The 18,788-nt window shown below is 43.6% G+C and overlaps 1 protein-coding gene across 2 annotated transcripts in view; it reads left to right on the top strand.

Annotated features, from left to right (window-relative positions):
- TBX19 (T-box transcription factor 19) overlaps positions 1-18,339 on the top strand; it is a 41,224-nt gene extending 22,885 nt beyond the window's left edge. For both annotated transcript variants that reach the window (XM_063811556.1, XM_001174854.7), the window contains exons 4-8: positions 1,632-1,693; positions 4,326-4,387; positions 8,920-9,108; positions 12,655-12,790; positions 16,625-18,339. In XM_063811556.1, coding sequence (XP_063667626.1) covers positions 1,632-1,693; positions 4,326-4,387; positions 8,920-9,108; positions 12,655-12,790; positions 16,625-16,919 — 744 coding nt within the window. In that variant the 3' untranslated portion in view covers positions 16,920-18,339. The remainder of the gene's footprint in view (positions 1-1,631; positions 1,694-4,325; positions 4,388-8,919; positions 9,109-12,654; positions 12,791-16,624) is intronic.
- Positions 18,340-18,788: the final 449 nt, after the last annotated feature.

Here is an 18,788-nt window from a genome sequence, read left to right as displayed (position 1 = left end):
TGCAGATGCACCCTGAGTGGCGAGTGGGCGTGGGGGTGGGTGAAGGAGGCCAGTGTTTCCTTTGCACCCCCTGCTAGCTTCTTGTATGCTTTTCTACCTCTCCAGGTTTAAGCCAAGAGAAAGACCAGGTTGTACCTATCTGACCCCACACCTCTTTTTCCTCTTTCTCCTGATTTCTTCTCACAAGTTCTGAGCCAGAAGGAGTTGGGCTCTGTATTAGCCCATTTTCACGCTGCTAATAAAGACATACCTGAGACTGGGTAATTTATAAAGAAAAAGAAGTTTAATGGACTCACAGTTCCACATGGCTGGGGAGGCCTCACAATCATGGTGGAAGGCAAAAGACACATCTTACATGGTGACAGGCAAAGAGAATGAGAGCCAAGAGAAAGGGGAAACCCCTTATAAAACCATCAGATCTCGTGAGACTTATTCACTACCACGAGAACAGTATGGGGGAAACTGCCGTCATGATTCAGTTATCTCCCACCGGGACCGTCCCACAACACGTGGGAATTATGGGAGCTACAATTCAAGATGAAATTTGGGTGGGGACATAGCCAAACCATATCTGGGTCTTATTTTGCTTTCCTTCTGCCATCAAGTCTCAGATCCTTGCTGACATAAATATTCTGTGAGCTGGGTGTGGTGGCTCATGCCTGTAATCTCAGCACTTTGGGAGGCTGAGGCAGGAAAATCACTTGAACCCAGGTGGCAGAGGTTGAAGTGAGCCAAGATTGAGCTGCTGCACTCCAGCCTGGGAGCAAGACTCCCGTCTCAAAATATATATATATATATGTGTGTGTGTGTATATATATATTCTGTAAATATTTATTTACTCAACAAATATTTGCTGGGCATTACTACATGCTGGATATTGTTCTAGATGCTGGAAATACTGCAATGAATAAAACAGATGAATACCCTGTCTTCAAGGCACTTACATCCCAGTGGGGAGAGATGAAAAATAAATATTTCTTTGTCTCTGTTTTATCTCTATCACGATCACTATCTATCTATACGTCAGATGTCTCTAATGAGAAATGAAGCAGGCTCAGGCTAAGGCAGATAAAGAGAGTGACAGTGAATGGCAGTGATAGTTTGCTTTTTGCATTGACATGGCCCCATGTGTAAGTGATTATTTATGAATGAGGGACTCGATGCTAGATGGCACTCTTCCAGAGGGGCAGGATCACACCTGTGCTGCTCTCCACTGTGTACCAAGTGACTAGAAAAGTAAATCACATGTAGTAGGGGATCAGGGATTGTTGAAAAAAAATAAATACATGAGTAAAAAAATGAATGCTAGGCTTCGCACATCAGGGCTTTGCTCATTTCCAGTGTTTTGCCCTTTCTTTTCTCACTTTACATGGCATTAGCATTTTCACCACATGCAGTGATAAAATGTCCTTTGCCAGAGACAGCGCAATGGTGATTAAGTGCTGGAGTATACAAAGATGGAAAGGGCCTCTGCCTCTCAGAGTGCTGGGATTACAGGCATAAGCCATCGTGCCTGGTAGAAAAGGGAAGGAAAAGAGAGGGAATTAAACTGGTTTTACAGAAGACAAAGGGTTCTGTTTGCCCATGTGTATCCTACTTTTACTAACACTTCTTGTCTTTGTAAATGCAAGATAACGGCTCTCAAAATCAAGTACAATCCTTTTGCCAAAGCCTTCTTGGATGCCAAGGAAAGGTAAGTAAAGAAATTTTAGTGAAATCTTCTAATGAATGATTTATGCAAATACAAATGTGGAATTTATGATTATCTTGAAAGGAACTAGACTAGTAGCACTTTCATTACCTTTTATAGAAATAGGCTTTCAGCCAGGTGCGGTGGCTCATGCCTGTAATCCCAGCACTTTGGGAGGCCGAGGCGGGCAGATTACGAGCTCAGGAGTCAGGAGATCGAGACCATCCTGGCTAACATGGTGAAACCCCGTCTCTACTAAAAATGCAAAAAATTAGCCGGGTGTGGTGGCGGGCGCCTGTAGTCCCAGCTACTCGGGAGGCTGAGGCCGGAGAATGGCGTGAACCCAGGAGGCGGAGCTTGCAGTGAGCCGAGATCGCGCCACTGCACTCCAGCCTGGGCGACAGAGCGAGACTCCGTCTCAGAAAAAAAAAGAAATAGGCTTTCAATATTCAATTCAATATTCAACAACATCTAGAAAATTCAAATCATAATTATCTATTCGTTATAATAGGGATCCAGGAGAACTGTTAACTAACAATTTTTTTTAAAGACCTGTTTTACTATGAATTCTTGAAAGTAGCACAATCACATTAAAAAAATTAAATGATTTAGATTTATAATAATTCACTCTGCCTTTTTCCTAATTACTTCTGAGTAGCATGGCATTAATAAATTGCTTTTTTAAAACTACATTTAGCCTAGGAAAAGTGAAAAATGGAGACAGGTTCACATTTCCTCTGCTGAGAAAAGAAGTCGGAGACTTCTGGGGGTATGAGTGATGATTCTGCTACTTTGGGGCAGCGACCTGCCATCTCTATATCTTTTCTTTCTTCCTTCCTTTCTCTCTTTTTTCCTTTCTTTCTTTCTTTCCCTTCTTTCCCTTTCCTTCTTTTCCTTCCTTCCTTCCTCTTTTTCTTTCTTCCTTTCCTTCCTTCCTTTGCTTCCCTCCTTTCCTTCCTTTCCTTCTTCCCTTCCCTTCCCTTCACTTCCATTCCCTTCCCTTCCCTCCCTCCTCTCCTCTCCTCTCCTCCCTCCCTCCCTCCCTCCCTCCCTCTTTCTTTCTTTCTTTCTTTCTTTCTTTCTTTCTTTCTTTCTTTCTTTCTTTCTCTCTCTCTCTCTCTCTTTCTTTCTTTCATTCTTCCTTCCTTCTTTTTTTTTTTTTTGAGACAGAGTCAGGCTGGAGTGGCACTATCTTGGCTCACTGCAACTTCTGCTTCCTGGGTGCAAGCGATTCTCATGTCTCAGCCTCCCTAGTAGCTGGGATTACAGGTGGCCACCACCATGCCCAGCTAATTTTTTATGTTTTATTTTTAGTGGAGACAGGGTTTTGCCATCTTGGCCAGGCTGGTCTTGAACTCCTGACCTCAGGTCATCCACTCGCCTCGGCCTCCCAAATTGCTGAGATGACAGGCTTGAGCCACCGTGCCCAGACTCTATGTCTTTTTCATCCCAGGAAAAAGAAGATGATGGTGCTTATCACTGACTTTTTAATTGACAAAGCCTACAGTATAATATGATTATCTTTTTAATGTTCAGATTTTATTGCTTGAGTTTCAAATCTTTTAAATAGTTTTTATAACTGTCTAATCTTTCCTGTTCACCTTAAAGGCTCTGATAAGGCTCTAGATTAATGGACAGATGTTCATAATGATGCATCACATGACCCTGTCCTGTCCAATATTTGAATATATTATTATTATTATTTTAGAGATGGGGTCTTGCTCTATCACGCAGGCTGGAGTACAGTGGTGTGATATAGCTCACTGCAGCCTTAAATTCCTGGGCTCAAGCTAACCTCCTGCTTCAGCCTCCCAAGTAGTGGGGACTACAGGCATGTGCCACCATGCCTGGCTATGTGTTTTTTTTAAAGAGACAGGGGGTCTCAGTATGTTGCCCAGACAGTCTCAAACTCCTGGCCTCAAGTGATCCTCCTGCCTCCGCCTCCTTAGTTGCTGAGATTGCAGGAGTGAGCTACTGTGCCTAGCTCCAATATTGGAATAAATTATGATAATATACAAGACACACTTATAACGTTTTCAGTTAACAAAAGGCCTAAAGGATAAACTGATATGTGAGATGACACAATCTAGATTCAAAGTGACAGTAGCATGGTATAATACAAAGAATTTAGGACTTTGAGTAAGAGGTCCTGACTGAATCCTTGCTCTGTAATTTACTGGCTGTTTGTTCTTGCATAAGTCAGTTTACCTCCTCGAGATCCACTTTTCTAATCTACAAAATTAGAAAAATATGTTAATATTTCCCCTCACACGGTCATTGGTGGATCTAGCATATCACATATGTAATTGTGCCCTGGAATTGTGCTGTTATTATTGCTTGAATCTTGTCAGTCAGGAGCAATATCCCCAAATTATTCAGATCAAAATAAACAGGGATAGCTGTAAATGTGGTAAAGAGGGGTAAACAGTAAAATCGCAACTCCAAGAGCAATTGCACAAGTAGAGACAGCACCCCGAAGGAAGGAGAATGGGGAAGGACAGGAGCTTAGGAAAAAGGTGTTTGGTTTTCTTATTCTAAGACATTGATTGCTCTTCAAGGAGAATTTTGGGTATGCTTTATAGTGGACATACATAAAAAATTGGACAGCCATGGTGCATTTTCTTTACTCTTTCAGAAATCACCTAAGAGACGTCCCGGAGGCCATCTCTGAGAGCCAGCATGTGACCTATTCTCACTGTGAGTTGGGTGTACATGAGGCGGGAGGCGCGTGGGGCTGTACCTGGAGCCAGCTCCTTCCACACTCAGACTCTTTGCCTGTCAGGACTGCTTAAGGACTTCCAAATCAAAACCCAACACACGGTTTATTCTATTAAGGACAAATTTGTGCCCTTTCCAGAATTCCAGAGAGAGAGCCAATGCTCCTAGGCTTAAGAGACTTAAAAAAATCGTAGGCAGGAGATAAGAATGAAAATGATGAATTTCTTAGACTCTGGTTTTCGTGTCAGTAAGGCTCTGAGCCCTCAACAGTGTGTTCTCGGCTTGCCTCCTAACGTTATGCTTGCCACTCTGGTCTCTCTGTTTTGGAGTTCTCCTGTTCTTAGTGTTTGCTAATTTTGGAGTTGGTCCCCATAGCAATGTGTCATGCAGGCTGTAGCCTCCATGGGGAAGAGTCTTTATTTGTGGGCTGGAAGGCTGTAGGAAGAGGTGGAGTAATATAGCTGGGATTCTGATGGTAGTGTTGGATGTTCCCATCAGGGTGTTACCTTGTCCACGTCCCAGGTTGGTGGAGGGAATCCTCTGCAGCTGCAATGCAACCCACGATCAGTGACATCAGAGTAGGAAAGTTAACCCTGATGTCTGAAACCCTCTTTAATTTGGATTATATTGGCTTGCAAAGATCCCTTATGCAGTTTGCCAGCTGCAGAGTTCTTTACTTCTTCCTTCCCTTCAATCTTACTGCACCTTCCATAACAGACCTGGGAGTATAGCCGCATAAAGAGAAGCAGCTCTCAGAAAAGCACTCTTTTTTTTTTTGAGACGGAGTCTCGCTCTGTTGCCCAGGCTGGAGTGCAATGGCCCAGTCTTGGCTCACTGCAACCTCCGCCTCCCGGGTTCAAGTGACTCCTCTCCCTCAGCCTCTCGAGCAGCTGGGCCCACAGGCATGTGCCACCATGCCCGGCTAATTTTTGTATTTTTGGTAGAGATGGGGTTTCACCATATAGGCCAAGCTGGTCTTGAACTCCTGACCTTGTGATCCGCCTGCCTCGACCTCCCAAAGTGCTGGGATTACAGGCATGAGCCATTGCCCCCGGCCGAAAAGCACTCTTCAAAAATGACTGTCAACCTAAATGAAAAAACTGAGGCAACATTAATATAAGTAAAAAGTTTATTTGGGTCAAGTTTGAGGACTACAACTTGGGAGCACAGATTCAAGTTCCCCTGAATATATACTTGGGTTAGCAGCAGTTACAAGTGGATTTTTAAAGGGAAAAAGAAGAGGCGATTCATAAACTGTTTACTGTACCATGAGCTATTGATTGGTTATATATTGTTCTTTGTATCACACATTCCAGGAACGTGAAGATAATGGGTGAGGCAGCTAGTCAGGAACAAAAATGCCTTTAAAGAATTGCTCCCGGGCATGGGTGCAGGGGGTGCCCTTGACTGAAGCTGCTTCTCACACTCACATCCCTCTGGGCCTGATAAATTTTGCATGCCTCACATAACTCAGACTGTTCTGAGCTGTTTTTCTTTTTTCACTTCCCCCTCAGTTTTTTCCTTTAGGTGGAATGAACTGGAATAAAAACCTCGTTTTCTAGGTTAGGGCCATGTGCAGAACCATAGGAGTTCAAAGTTCATGTGTTGCAATCTTCTCAGCAAACTTCTTGAGGTGTGTACATTATATGTGGCAAAGTCTGGTTCTGAGGGGCCACTTGCCTGGTTTTGCCCGCTGGGTGCATGAATCTTGATTCTGTTAGTCTGTTAGTTATGACCCCTTGGGCCATAAGTTTGTGCAACTCTGGGAAAATGAAGATGAGAAAAGGATTTGTTGGGAATGATTGTAATATGAACTTTGTACAATTTGCTTACTTGTACTTAAAAAGTATTAAGCAAAGGCGGTGGGTTCTAATATCAAGCTCCATTTCCTCATTGCCGAAGCCCAGGTGACAATCCTTAGCCAATGTTCTTAAGGAACAGCTCTGTTCCTATCTGTATCCCCATCCACTGATCCCTTAGCTGAGGCATGGTCAGCGGGAGAACAAGCTTCTTGTTTTGGGGCCTGCAGTACTAAGTCTCAGTCTTTGCCCATAAACTCACTCGAAATAGTCTTCTGTTCAGAATCTTTCTACAAAACATTTTGCAGTCGTCCAAAATATTCTGCAAAATGCTTGCTGCCTGCCAGTAAATAAGTGGAATGAAAAAGAAGAAAAAAGGAAAAAAAACCAAAAACCAAAATGCTTGTTGTCAAGGTGGCTAGGCCAGCTCTCCCTTTCTGTGCTGTCAGAATTCTCTTTGTGGGGTGGGGTTGGAAGGCATCATGATATCTGTTGCTTAGAGTGAGAACTGAAGGCACCTTCACACTCGGCAGAAATAGAGAGGCTTTCACTCTTCCTGCGTAACCACATTAATCATTCCCTACCTTCCCTGGTAGCTGAAGGTCCATGAGTTACATATACGTGTAATGCCTCCTAGACTGACTTTTATTTTAATTAAGCCTGAAGCACCTTAACTTTGCATTTCTATTAACTTCTGCATTCAGATCGTATTTCTTTTTATTTATTTATTTATTTATTTTTGTTATACTTTAAGTTCTAGGGTACATGTTCACAACGTGCAGGTTTGTTACATATGTATACATGTGCCATGTTGGTGTGCTGTACCCATTAACTCGTCATTTACATTAGATATATCTCCTAATGCTATCCCTCCCCGCTCCCCCTACCCCACGACAGGTCCTGGTGTATGATGTTCCCCTTCCTGTGTCCATGTGCTCTCATTGTTCAATTCCCACCTATGAGTGAGAACATGCGGTGTTTGGTTTTTTGTCCTTGCGATAGTTTGCTGAGAATGATGGTTTCCAGCTTTATCCATGTCCCTACAAAGGACATGAACTCATCGTATTTCATATTGCTATATTCCAGTGTTGCTTTAGAGGTTTTCCACCCTTTGATAGAGTCCTTTGATAGGACTGTAACCATCTGATAGGTTCTTCCTGCTGGTTGCACAAAAAGATGTTCCTGAGAAGGGGTCCTGATCCAGACCCCAACAAAGGGTTCTTGGACCTCATGCAAGAAGGAATTCGGGGCGAGTCCACAGAGTAAAGTGAAAGCAAGTTTATTTAGAAAGTAAAGGAATAAAAGAATGGCTACTTCATAGGCAGAACAGAGGCATGGGCTGCTCAACTGAGTATACTTATAGTTATTTCTTGATTATATGCTATACAGGGGGTGGATTATTCATGAGTTTTTCAGGAAAGGGGTGGGCAATTTCCACAGCTGAGGGTTGATTTCTCCCCTTTTTAGACCACATAGGGTAACTTCCTGACATTGCCATGGCATTTGTAAACTATCATGGTGCTTGTTGAAGTGTCTTTTAGCATTCTAATGCATTATGATTCGCATATAACTAGCAGTGAGGATAACCAGAGGTCACTTTCATTGCCATCTTGGTTTTGGTGGGTTTTGGCCGGCTTATTTACCGCATCCTGTTTTATCAGCAAGGCCTTTGTTGTATGTTGTGCTCACCTCCTATCTTATCCTGTGACTAAGATTTCCTAACCATCTGGGAATGCAGCCCAGTAGGTCTCAGCCTCACTTTACCTGGCCCCTATTCAAGATGGAGTCACTCTGGTTCAAACACCTCTGACACAAAGATCACAGCGTTGCAATAAAGAAAGAGTTTAATAGACATGAATCTGGCCATGCCATTTTGGGGACAGAGCTCTTACTCAAATCAATCTCTTCAAAAACTTGTAGGTTAGGTTACCTTTTTCAGAGGCAATTTCAGGGAAGAAGTGGGGGTAGCTAGACAATAGGTGCTTGCTGCTGATTGGTTGGATCAGAGATGAAATCACAGGGAATTGAAGCTGTCCTCTGGTGCTGAGTCACTTCTGGGTGGGGCCACAGGTGGGGTTGGTGGGTCCAGGTGGAGCCACTGGTGTCAGATATGCCAAAAACCTGAAAAGATATCTCTAAAGGCCTATCTTAGGTTCTACAATAGTGATGTTATCTGCAGGAGTAATTGGGAAAGTTGTGTATCTTGTAAAGTCTGGAATAATGGCTGGCAATCATTTGTGTCTACATCTTAGCAGAATTCAGGCTCCTCTATGCTCCTAGCCTGGTAGTCTTTCATTAGCTTTACAAAGGCAGTTGAGTTTTAGAGAAGGATTACTATTATTTAAACTATAAGCTAAATGTCTCCCAAAGCTAGCTTGGCAGCTTGAAGGCTAAAGGCAAGAGGGAGATTGGGTAGATCAGATCTCTTCAACTGCCAAAATTTTCTCACTGATACAATTTTTGCAAAGGCAGTTTCAGGACTGGTCATGCATTTCCAGAGAAGCCAAGTTAGCTGCCCATGGGCAAGGGCAGTGGCAGCTAGGGGATGGTACCACCACACAGGCTGGCACCACCACACAGGCTGGCACCATCACACAGGCTGGCATCAGTGTCATTTACAAGAATTGTAGCTGTGTAAAGTAGCTGGTCACCTGATTTTTGGTGTGGGAGTTCACAGACTCAGTCTTGGTGTATTCCTCTTGTCTATTTTAGTGGGAGGCTGGATCTTTTCCAATCCAGACGGAGTGTGCACAGCAGGAAACTCCAATTACCAGTATGCCGCTCCTCTGCCTCTGCCTGCTCCCCACACCCACCATGGCTGTGAGCACTATTCGGGTCTCCGAGGACACCGGCAGGCTCCCTACCCTTCTGCGTACATGCACAGAAACCATTCTCCCTCAGGTCTGTGACTCTGCTGATTAAACCCTTGGGGTATGGGCTGGGGTGGGGGCAGTCAGGAGAAATGGATAAACAGCTAGGAAAAGGAGTAGCTAAAGATGGAACCCCTGTCATCTAATATACATCTATGATATTATTGTTTTTGTGTTTTATTTTATTGTTATTTTATGTACAAATATTTGATTAACTAGGTATAACAATCTTAGTTTTTTTAAAAAAATTGTTTCATAAAACCCCCAGTCTCCTGGTTTCTAATGAGCGTGAAAGACCAGGACACTGATATTCTGAGCAGTTCAGGCAGATCTCTAAAAGCCATGTCAAGTTGTGTGGGTCTGAAACACTCAGCTCATCACCTTCACATGTCTCTTTTCTATAGTTGCATTCATGGCTCAGTTCAGGGAATACTGGGTCTAGCATTAGGGAATTATTAGGAAGGTCTCTGGGAAGCTGGATCCCTATATGTTCAGGCCTTAGTCTGATTCAGTTGGAGACATGCAAACCCAACCTTAATATTTTAAAATAATTTTTGCTGTCTGGCTGTTTTTTTTAAGTTAGCAGTATTGTTTGTGTGCTTTTTTCTCACTGACTATTGCCTTTTCCACCTTTGCCTTATGTAGGCCCGGACCTTGCCTGATTATTAGATTTGTAGAAAGAAGGGAGAAATGAAAACAATGGTTACTTTTTCATTAAATTATTCATGCAACAAATATTTATTGAGGATCGACTATATGCCAGGCTCTGTTTCAAGCACAGGAATGAAATGGACAAATGCCCTGCCCTTACGGAGATTCTATACTAATATGAAGAGATTGACAATAAAAAAAGTAAAGTTCACGGCATGGGAGACAGTGGAGAGTATTTGGATTCCAGCCTCCTTCCTTCCTCAGTGACACCCTGAGCTCTGCATTTGTAGAGGGTCCTCCTGGTCACCAGCTACCTGTCCCTGTGTCCCTTAGCCTGCTATTCTTGGCAACCTCAACAGTTGCTGCCAGGTAGGGAGATTATGTAGCTTACCAATAGCAGAAACTGAGCAGTGGCTCACTCTACTTCCTCATTCTTTCCTGCGGTCAGCATCAAATCACATCTTCTGAGCACCTACTGTGTACCATGTTCTTCTAGGCAGTGGGATAGGAAAGTGATTAAGACATAGTTTCAGGGCCGGGAGCGGTGGCTCATGCCTGTAATCCCAGCACTTTGGGAGGCTGAGGCGGGCGGATCACAAGATCAGGAGTTCGAGAGTAGCCTGGCCAACATGGCGAAACCCCTTCTCTACTAAAAATACAAAAACTAGCCAGGTGTGGTGGTTGGCGCCTGTAATCCCAGCTACTTGGGAGGCTGAGGCAGGAGAATTGCTTGAATCCGGGAGGCAGAGGCTGCAATGAGCCAAGATTGTGCCACTGCACTCTAGCCTGGGCAACAAGAGCAAGACGCCGTCTCAAAAAAAAAAAAAAAAAAAAAAAGATATAGCTTCTTCCCTGGAGGAGCTCGGGGTTACACAAATACGTAAATAATGAATCCTAATATAATGCAGAAGCATCACCTGGGAACTTGTTAGAAATGTAGACTTTCAGGCTCTACTCCTGAGTCAGGGTCTGCATTTTAACAAGATCACCAGGGGATTCATAAGCGCTCTAGAGTTTGAGAAACAGTCTATAAAACACATAAGTCAGGGTGCCATGGGAATGAAGAAAAAAGAGCAGCTAGATATGCCTGGTGGAGGAGCAAAGGCTGCCCAGAGGGGTTAACATTTAAATGGAGCCTTGAAAGATGAATAGAAAAGGACAGAGTGGGAGTGGGCAGGGGTAAAAGGTGGAGGATGACATGTGCCAAAGGCAGAGGTGCAGGGCATTCCAGGTAGAGAGAGTGGGCTGAGCAAAGATACAGAAAGGGGAAAGACCCTAGGTTGTCTGGGAACAGCTTTGAAGCAGAGTGTAGGGGGGAGCGGGGACAGAGGGAAGATGTAAGAGTTAGGGCTGGAGAGCTTGGAAGTGCCAGATCGTAAAAAGAGGAGACATGGCCAGGTGTCTTAGTCCCCTTTGTGGCGCTTTAACAAAATACTTGAGATTGGGTAATTTATAAGCAATAGACATTTATTTTCTCATAGTCCTGGAGGCTGGGGAGTTTAAGATTAAGGTGCCAGCATATGGTAAGGGTTTTTTGGCTGTATCATAACATTGCGAAAGGCATCACATGGATGGTGGGGGAAAGAGAGGGGGAGAGGGCAGGAGGCTAAACCCGTCCTTTTATCAGAAACCCATTCCTGCAATACTGACATTAGCCTATTCCTGAGGGTAGAGCCCCCATGGCCTAGTCACCTCTTAAAGGCCCCACCTCTCAACACTCTTGCATTGGGAATTAAGCTCCCAACACATGAACCTTGGGGGACACATTCAAACCATAGCACCAGAGATAGACGTTGGAATCTTCCTTCTCTCTCTCCCTTCTCCCCCTTTTCCCTTCCTTCCTCCCTCCCTCTGCCTTCTTCCTCTCTCTTATTTGTATACTATTTATGCAAATAGAGATTCAAAGAAATGGAAGACGTTCTTCCCCCACCCCCATAAAAACTGTATATATTCAAGGTGTACAACATGATGTTTTGATATGCATAGTGAAGTGATTACTGCTGTCAAGCAAATTAACATGTCCATCTCCTCACATAGTTACTTTTTTTCATGATGAGAGCACCTGAAATCTATTCTTTTAGCAAATTTCCAGTACACAGTACAATATTATTAACTATAGTCTTCAGATTGTAAGTTAGATCTCTAGACTTATTCATCCTACACAAGTGCAACTTTATATCCTTTGACCAATATCGCATTTCCCCAGCTTCCCACCCCTGGTAACCACTGTTGTACTCTCAGCTTCTATGTATTCAACTTTCTTAGAGTCCACATATAAGTGAGATCATACTATCTTCTTCTTTTTGTAAAAAGGTATGTTTTTTTCTTAATTTTTTTTTTTTTAATTGTAGAGATGGTGTCTCTCTGTGTTGCCCAGAAAGGTCTCAAATTCCTGGGCTCAAGGGATTCCCCTGCCTTGGACTCCCAAAGTGCCAGGATTACAGGTGTGAGCACCATGCCTGGCCAAAAGGCACTGTACTTGAGATATTTAAACCTACTCAGGGATGGCTGAGAAGAATAAGTTCCTGGACCTCAGAAATCTCATCTGGGGCACTGGTGGCCCTTAGGCTTAGCTTGAGGGGAGGCTGGTATGGTCCCTTCTTAAAAGAGAGTGACTGTGGTGAAATGAGTTAGACAGATCGGTGTTACCCAGGGCAAATCATTCTACCACCCTGAGGCGTATCTATAAGATGGAGTTAAGGAGTCACTGGTGTGAAGATTAAACTATGAATGACACCTGGCATATGGTTAACATTGAGGAAACCCACGTTTCTTTTTATTTTCTATTTCCCTGAGAAAGAACTAACAAACTGTTGGTGCCTGTAGTGCAAGCCATGGTTATATTTTGCCCTAGGATAATGTCACTGGTCACCATCTTTATGTCTTCTACATTTGCTATCACTTCAACTGTTGTTATTTCCCCAAGTGAATTTGATAGAAAGCTCAAGCAATAATCTGCAAGTTTTCTCGGGACCTGACAGCTGGACTTCCTTATCCTCCACACCCCATGCCAGCATCCTGTCTGTACCCCACACCAACGGACCAATCAATCCAGGGCCCAGGTAAGACCAACACCATCAACTCACTCATTGGTCGTCTTGGGGGTTTACTTTAGCACTGGGGACTCAAGTTCATTCTTTTTCCTAGGGTGGCTTGGTCTAACCTATTGTCTTGACTTCTAAAACACTAAGAAGTCAAGGTGGCAACAGGATGGAGTTCTTTCATAAGGGGAGAAACAGCTCAGTCATATACTATTTCTTTTATTTAGAAGGATAGGCCGGGTGCAGTGGCTCACACGTGTAATCCCAGCACTTTGGGAGGCCAAGGCAGGTGGATCACCTGAGGTCAGCAGTTCCAGACCAGCCTGGCCAACATAATGTAACCCCATGTCTACTAAAAATACAAAAATTAGCTGGGCATGGTGGCGCATGCCTGTAATCCTAGCTACTCAGGAGGCTGAGGCAGGAGAATCGCTTGAACCCAGGAGGCAGAGGTTGCAGTGAGCTGAGATCGCGCCATTGCACTCTACCTTGGGCAACAAGAGTGAAACTCCATCTCAAAAAATAAACAAATAAATAAATAAAAGGGTAAAGACATTATGGCCTGGGATCATTTGTCTTAAACCAGTCAGAAATACTTTAAACTATGGTGGTAGCAAATAGATACTGACTGTAGAGGAATTGAAGAGGAAAAGTATAAATATACACTGAGAAGTCAAGACCCATGATTGTCCATTTTCCCATGAGTCACCCATCCTAAAAGGGGGACATATTGTGGATGCCTGGCCTCACAACCCTGGTAACAGAGTTAAGTGTAGCATGGGGGACCCCATGGTTTAATCCTCACACTAGCAACCTGCATTAAGTTCTGACTTCTAGAAATCTGAGTGGTGAAGTGGGAAGAGAAGGCCCCTTTGAGTCTGACAGGCAGGGGTTTGAGTCCCAGTTCTACCTCTTAGTAGTGATTTTGTGGCTTTGGGCAATTTTCTTAGCCTTACTGAGCTTCAGCTTTCTTATCGGTATCATGGAAATAATATGACCTACTTTGCAGAGTTACTGTGAGCATCAAATGCAGAAATGAGAAAATGCATTAATGTGCTTTGTAAGCAGTAACATTCTGTGTAAATGTCAGCTATTATGTTCAATATGGTTATGCAGAATTTTGAGAAGGTCCAAAGTGGATTCAAAATTAAAAGATGAGGCTTGGCTGGGTGCGGTGGCTAACACTTGTAATCTCAGCACTTTGGGAGGCTGAGGCAGGTAGATCCCCTCAAGTCAGGAGTTTGAAACCAGCCTGGCCAACATGGTGAAACCCCATCTCTACTAAAAATACAAAAATTAGCCAGGCGTGGTGGTGCATGCCTGTAATCCCAGCTACTTGGGAAGCTGAGGCAGGAGAATCACTTGAACTCAGGAGGCAGAGGTTGCAGTGAGCTGAGGCACTGCACTCCAGCCTGGGCAACAAGAGCGAAACTCTGCCTCCAAAAAAAAAAAAAGGATGGAACTTGGGAAGACATCAGATGACTTGTGATTTGTAAGTCCAGAAAAAGTTAGGAAAGGTTAGGAGAATGTGGTGGCTTAGAATCACCTGAGGTTGTTGTTAAAATGCAGAATCTGATTGGTAGGTTTGGGTGGAGGCCTGAGATTCTGCATTTCTACCAAGTTCCTGGGTGTTGCTGATATTGCTGTGGCCCACAAGGGTGTAGAGCTGTGCTGTCCAGTGCAGCAGCCACCAGCCACCTGTAGTTGTCAAACACTTGAAATGCAGCTAGTCCAAGTTGAGTGTAATACTCACATAGGATTTTGAAGATTTAGTGTGAAACAAAGAATAAAAATCCCAGTTTTTTATATATATATAAAAAAATATATAAAATATATATACTACTATATTACATATATTTTTATATTTTTAAATATAATATAGACTTATATATAAAATAGATAATATATATTTTAATATATATTTATAATTTGTATAAATATATATATTTTAATATCTATAAAATATATATTAAAAATATATAAATATATAAAAATATAACAGTATATGTAAATATAGATGTTATTATGTAAATATTATGATGTAAATATATACATATATTATATGTATTTACATCAAATGCATGTTGAAATAATATTTTGAATATTTTTGTTAAATAAAATATTAACAATAAATTAACTTTTTTCTAAATGTGGCTACTAGAAAATTTAAACTTACATATGTAGTTGGCATTTATGGTTTGCATTTTGACGCTGATCTAGAGGATCATTTGCATTTGACACTGATCTAGAGGATCTGAGGGAAAAACATTGATTTGGGCTGTGGTAGGAAGTGAGAAAGAGAGTGGAGATGAGGTTCCCTGAAGATATTAAACAATCATGTGCCAAGTTGTATACTAGATACTTACATATATATGTCATCCATATATAAGTCATCTGTAGTAGTCAAAGACAACTATAAGGCAGGTATTAAAATTCCTATTTTGCTGATGAAGAAACTGAAGCTCAGAGGCCTTAAAAACTTCCTGAAGGTTCTGCAGTAAGCAGTACCTCTCAGAGCCCATGGTTCTCCCACTGGCCCAGGAGGCATCAGAAAGGGTCTGTAAGAGATAATGTAGAAGAGCATCTTCTGAAGATTGGGGCCAGAATCCCCATAAGCTGAGCTAGCTCAGAGAGAGCTCAGAGGATGGGCTGCTGAAGGTTTCATATGGTCCAAAGAGGCCTGTAGCATTGAAAAATGGCACCAGGTGAAGGATGGCATTGCCAACTCTGGCTTCCCTGTTGGTGTGTTTAACTCATTCCTGACTCCATAAATATTTTGTTAGAAACAAAACAAAACAAATGTATTCAATATTGCCATTGGATAATAAGCATATTATCAAGCAATACAGTGTTGGGCAATGCAGAAACTCTAAAATGTAAGAAACATAGTGATGACTACAGGCCGAAAACATTGGGTTCATTGCACCTGTTCCAACTGCGTCTATATTAAGATGCAAGCTTGGCTGTACATTACAATCACCTGGGAAACTTAAAAAAATCCTCGTACTCGGGCTGCATGCCAGATCAGTTCAATCAGAATCTCTGGGGCAGGGGAGTGGGGTGAGAGTGGGATCCAGGCACCAATATTACTTTAAAAAACCCCCCTAGTGATTCCAATGTGCCGAATGTGCAACCAAGTGTGTGAACCAGTGCTACAGAACTAGAGAAGGCAAAGAAAATGTTGTAGCTCCCAGCCTTTCAGCCAGGCACCAGAGCTCACAGGCGGAGACCAGGAATGGAAGAATTAATGATAACAACCACCATTTACTGAGTACTACATGCTAAGGACCATATATTCCTCTTTTTTAATCCTTGTAGCAATCTCTGTAAGGTAGGTAAAATTATGAATCCACATCTTGAAGATGAGAAATTGACACTCAGAGATATTAAATAATTTAGCCAAGGCCACAGAGCTAATTAAGTGGTAGAGCTGGGATTTAAACTTCAGTCTTCTGACAGTGATGTTTCCTGGTTATAATGCCACATTGGCCAGGGAGAGATCATATGCAGAAATCATACAGTTTTAATACCTTTTTTTCTACTGCCCTGCCAATTTTACATAGGCTGCAAGGGAGCCCAGATAAATGAAATTCTGTGTCTAAAACCAAATAATTCGCTGGTGGCCGGGCCAGTACCAGAATACTTAATCTTATCATTATTCCACCATACTTTGCTGCTTCTCTTAGCTTTTCTGCAGAAACAGGACCAATCTGTGTCATAGCTAGAAATAAAGCCATGGCCAGAAGCCCTCCTGTAACCATGCCCTTCTCAGCACTGTGTACATGCTTGTCAGGTGGCACTCCTTCCTTGGAGTGCCATTGAACATTCCCTTCCCCTCTTTCTCTGTCTCTGCAGCCCCTACCCATGCCTGTGGACCATCAGCAATGGTGCCGGAGGCCCCAGTGGGCCAGGCCCGGAGGTGCACGCCAGCACCCCAGGAGCATTTCTCCTCGGAAACCCAGCTGTGACTTCACCCCCTTCTGTGCTCTCCACCCAAGCACCCACTTCGGCTGGTGTGGAGGTTCTGGGGGAGCCCTCGCTAACCAGCATTGCTGTGTCCACCTGGACAGCAGTGGCCTCGCATCCCTTCGCAGGCTGGGGTGGCCCAGGAGCGGGTGGGCACCATTCTCCTTCCTCACTGGATGGTTAAGCAGGATCCTAGGAGCCTCTATGCACAGAGATCCTTCCATGTGTAGAGTGCTTAGAAACCCCATCAACTGATCTAGTGAGTCAGACTGTGGAATCTCCCTTCCCACTAGCTGGAGGTGGAGGTGGGTTATTACAGAAGTCATACTGGGAGAGGGTTCAGTTTGGATGATGCTAGTTAGATCATTTGCATCTCTCCACCATTTTCTTCTGCACTCCCATTTTCTCTGCAGCTTATTCTTGCCATGCTTAGGTGACAGAAGTTTGTTAAGTACCGTCCTTGTGCCCTGCCTCTTATTCTCAAATCGTTCTGGAAAGCCTCACTTCCTTTTCTGTGGAGAAGGTGCAAAGCTGTTAAATGAGCTCAGAGTTTACCTAGCTAAGGCCACTGCTTCCTGCTTTGTGCAGCCTGGAAAGTATGTGTGGCCACAGGGCTCAGGTTCACACTTCTGCTTTGAGACCAGGATGGGGTGTAAGCCATAGAGTAAGGTTGACAAAAAGAATAAAGCTAATCATGTATTACAAACAGCAGTGTGCTCAGACTTGTGGAAATGAAGTCATGTCACTCCTCTGCTCAGAAACCTTCAATGGTTCACCATTACCAATGGAATGAAGTCAATTCTCCTCACTATAACTGGGTGTGGTAGTTTAAGCCTATAATCTCAGCCCTTTTGGAGGCCAAGGTAAGAGGATCGCTTGAGGTCAGGAGTTCGAGACCAGCTTGTGCGACAAAGTGAGAGCCTGTCTCTACAAAAAATACTCATGCACACAAAATTAGCTGGGCATGGTGGCCTGTGCCTATAGTCCCAACTACTTACAGGAGGATCGCTTGATCTCAGGAGGCTGAGGCTGCAGTGAATTATGATTGTGGCATTGCACTCCAGCCTGGGTGGTAGATCGAGACTTTGTTTCATTTGAAAAAAAAGAAAGAAAGAAAGAAAGAAATCCTACTATGAGCGATCACACCATCTGGCCTGAAACCACTTCCCCAGCTTAGGTCCCTCTGTTATCCTGTTGGCCTCCTATGTATTGGTCAAGGCAGGCATCTCTGTTCTCTGAACATTCATTGCACTTTCCCACCTCTATACCTTGCTTGTGCCTTAGTGTCCTCTTTTTTCCAGTTCACCTGTGCGAATCCGACCCACCTCCCAGAGCCTGGCTGAAACGTCACTCCCTGCATCCAACATCTGATCTGCTGAGATATGTCTGATCTATCTCTGCTCGCTGTTCTCCCATTGTTTTTGCCTCTGCCATAGAGCTCACCTCATTTTGCCTTGTATTTTTATTACCTGTGAGTGTGTCTCTCCCTATTAGACTGTAAGCCTCTCGAGGGTGAGGCCTAGCCTTCTTGTCTTTGTAACCCACAGCAGCTGGTACTGTGCCTTGCCTGTTGTAGGTGCCCAATAAACATTTGCTGAACTGAATTGGTGTAATGTGCATGTGTGCTACAAGGACGGTGTGAAGTGGCTGGGGGGCAGATCTCAGAGACACATGCCCCATGACACATAGGTGCATCCATGTGGGAGCCTAGGAACATGCTGGCTGTTAGTTACACGGGCTCCTCATCTGAGGCACCACCAATTGTCAGTGAATGACAATCATATATGGAGACGGGGTGTGTTAGAGTGGTTATTCCCAAATACTGGTTCTTGGATCCCCTAAGTCAGGATCACCTGGAACAGGGGACCCTTGATAGACATACAGATTCGTGGGTATACCCCACACCTGTTGGATCAGAATCTTTGGGGCTGGTGTTCAGGAATCTGCATTTCAAACAAGAGCTCCAGGCATTGGCCCTGGGCTAGGTTTGGAAACTCCTTGCCTAGAAGAGAGAAATAGAATGATAAATACTCCAGGAACCTTATTTCAGATG

The sequence above is a fragment of the Pan troglodytes genome, chromosome 1 (assembly GCF_028858775.2).
Source record: "Pan troglodytes isolate AG18354 chromosome 1, NHGRI_mPanTro3-v2.0_pri, whole genome shotgun sequence".
Lineage (NCBI taxonomy): Eukaryota > Metazoa > Chordata > Mammalia > Primates > Hominidae > Pan > Pan troglodytes.
Note: the sequence above shows the minus strand (reverse complement) of the source record. Positions and strands in the feature narration are given on the sequence as shown.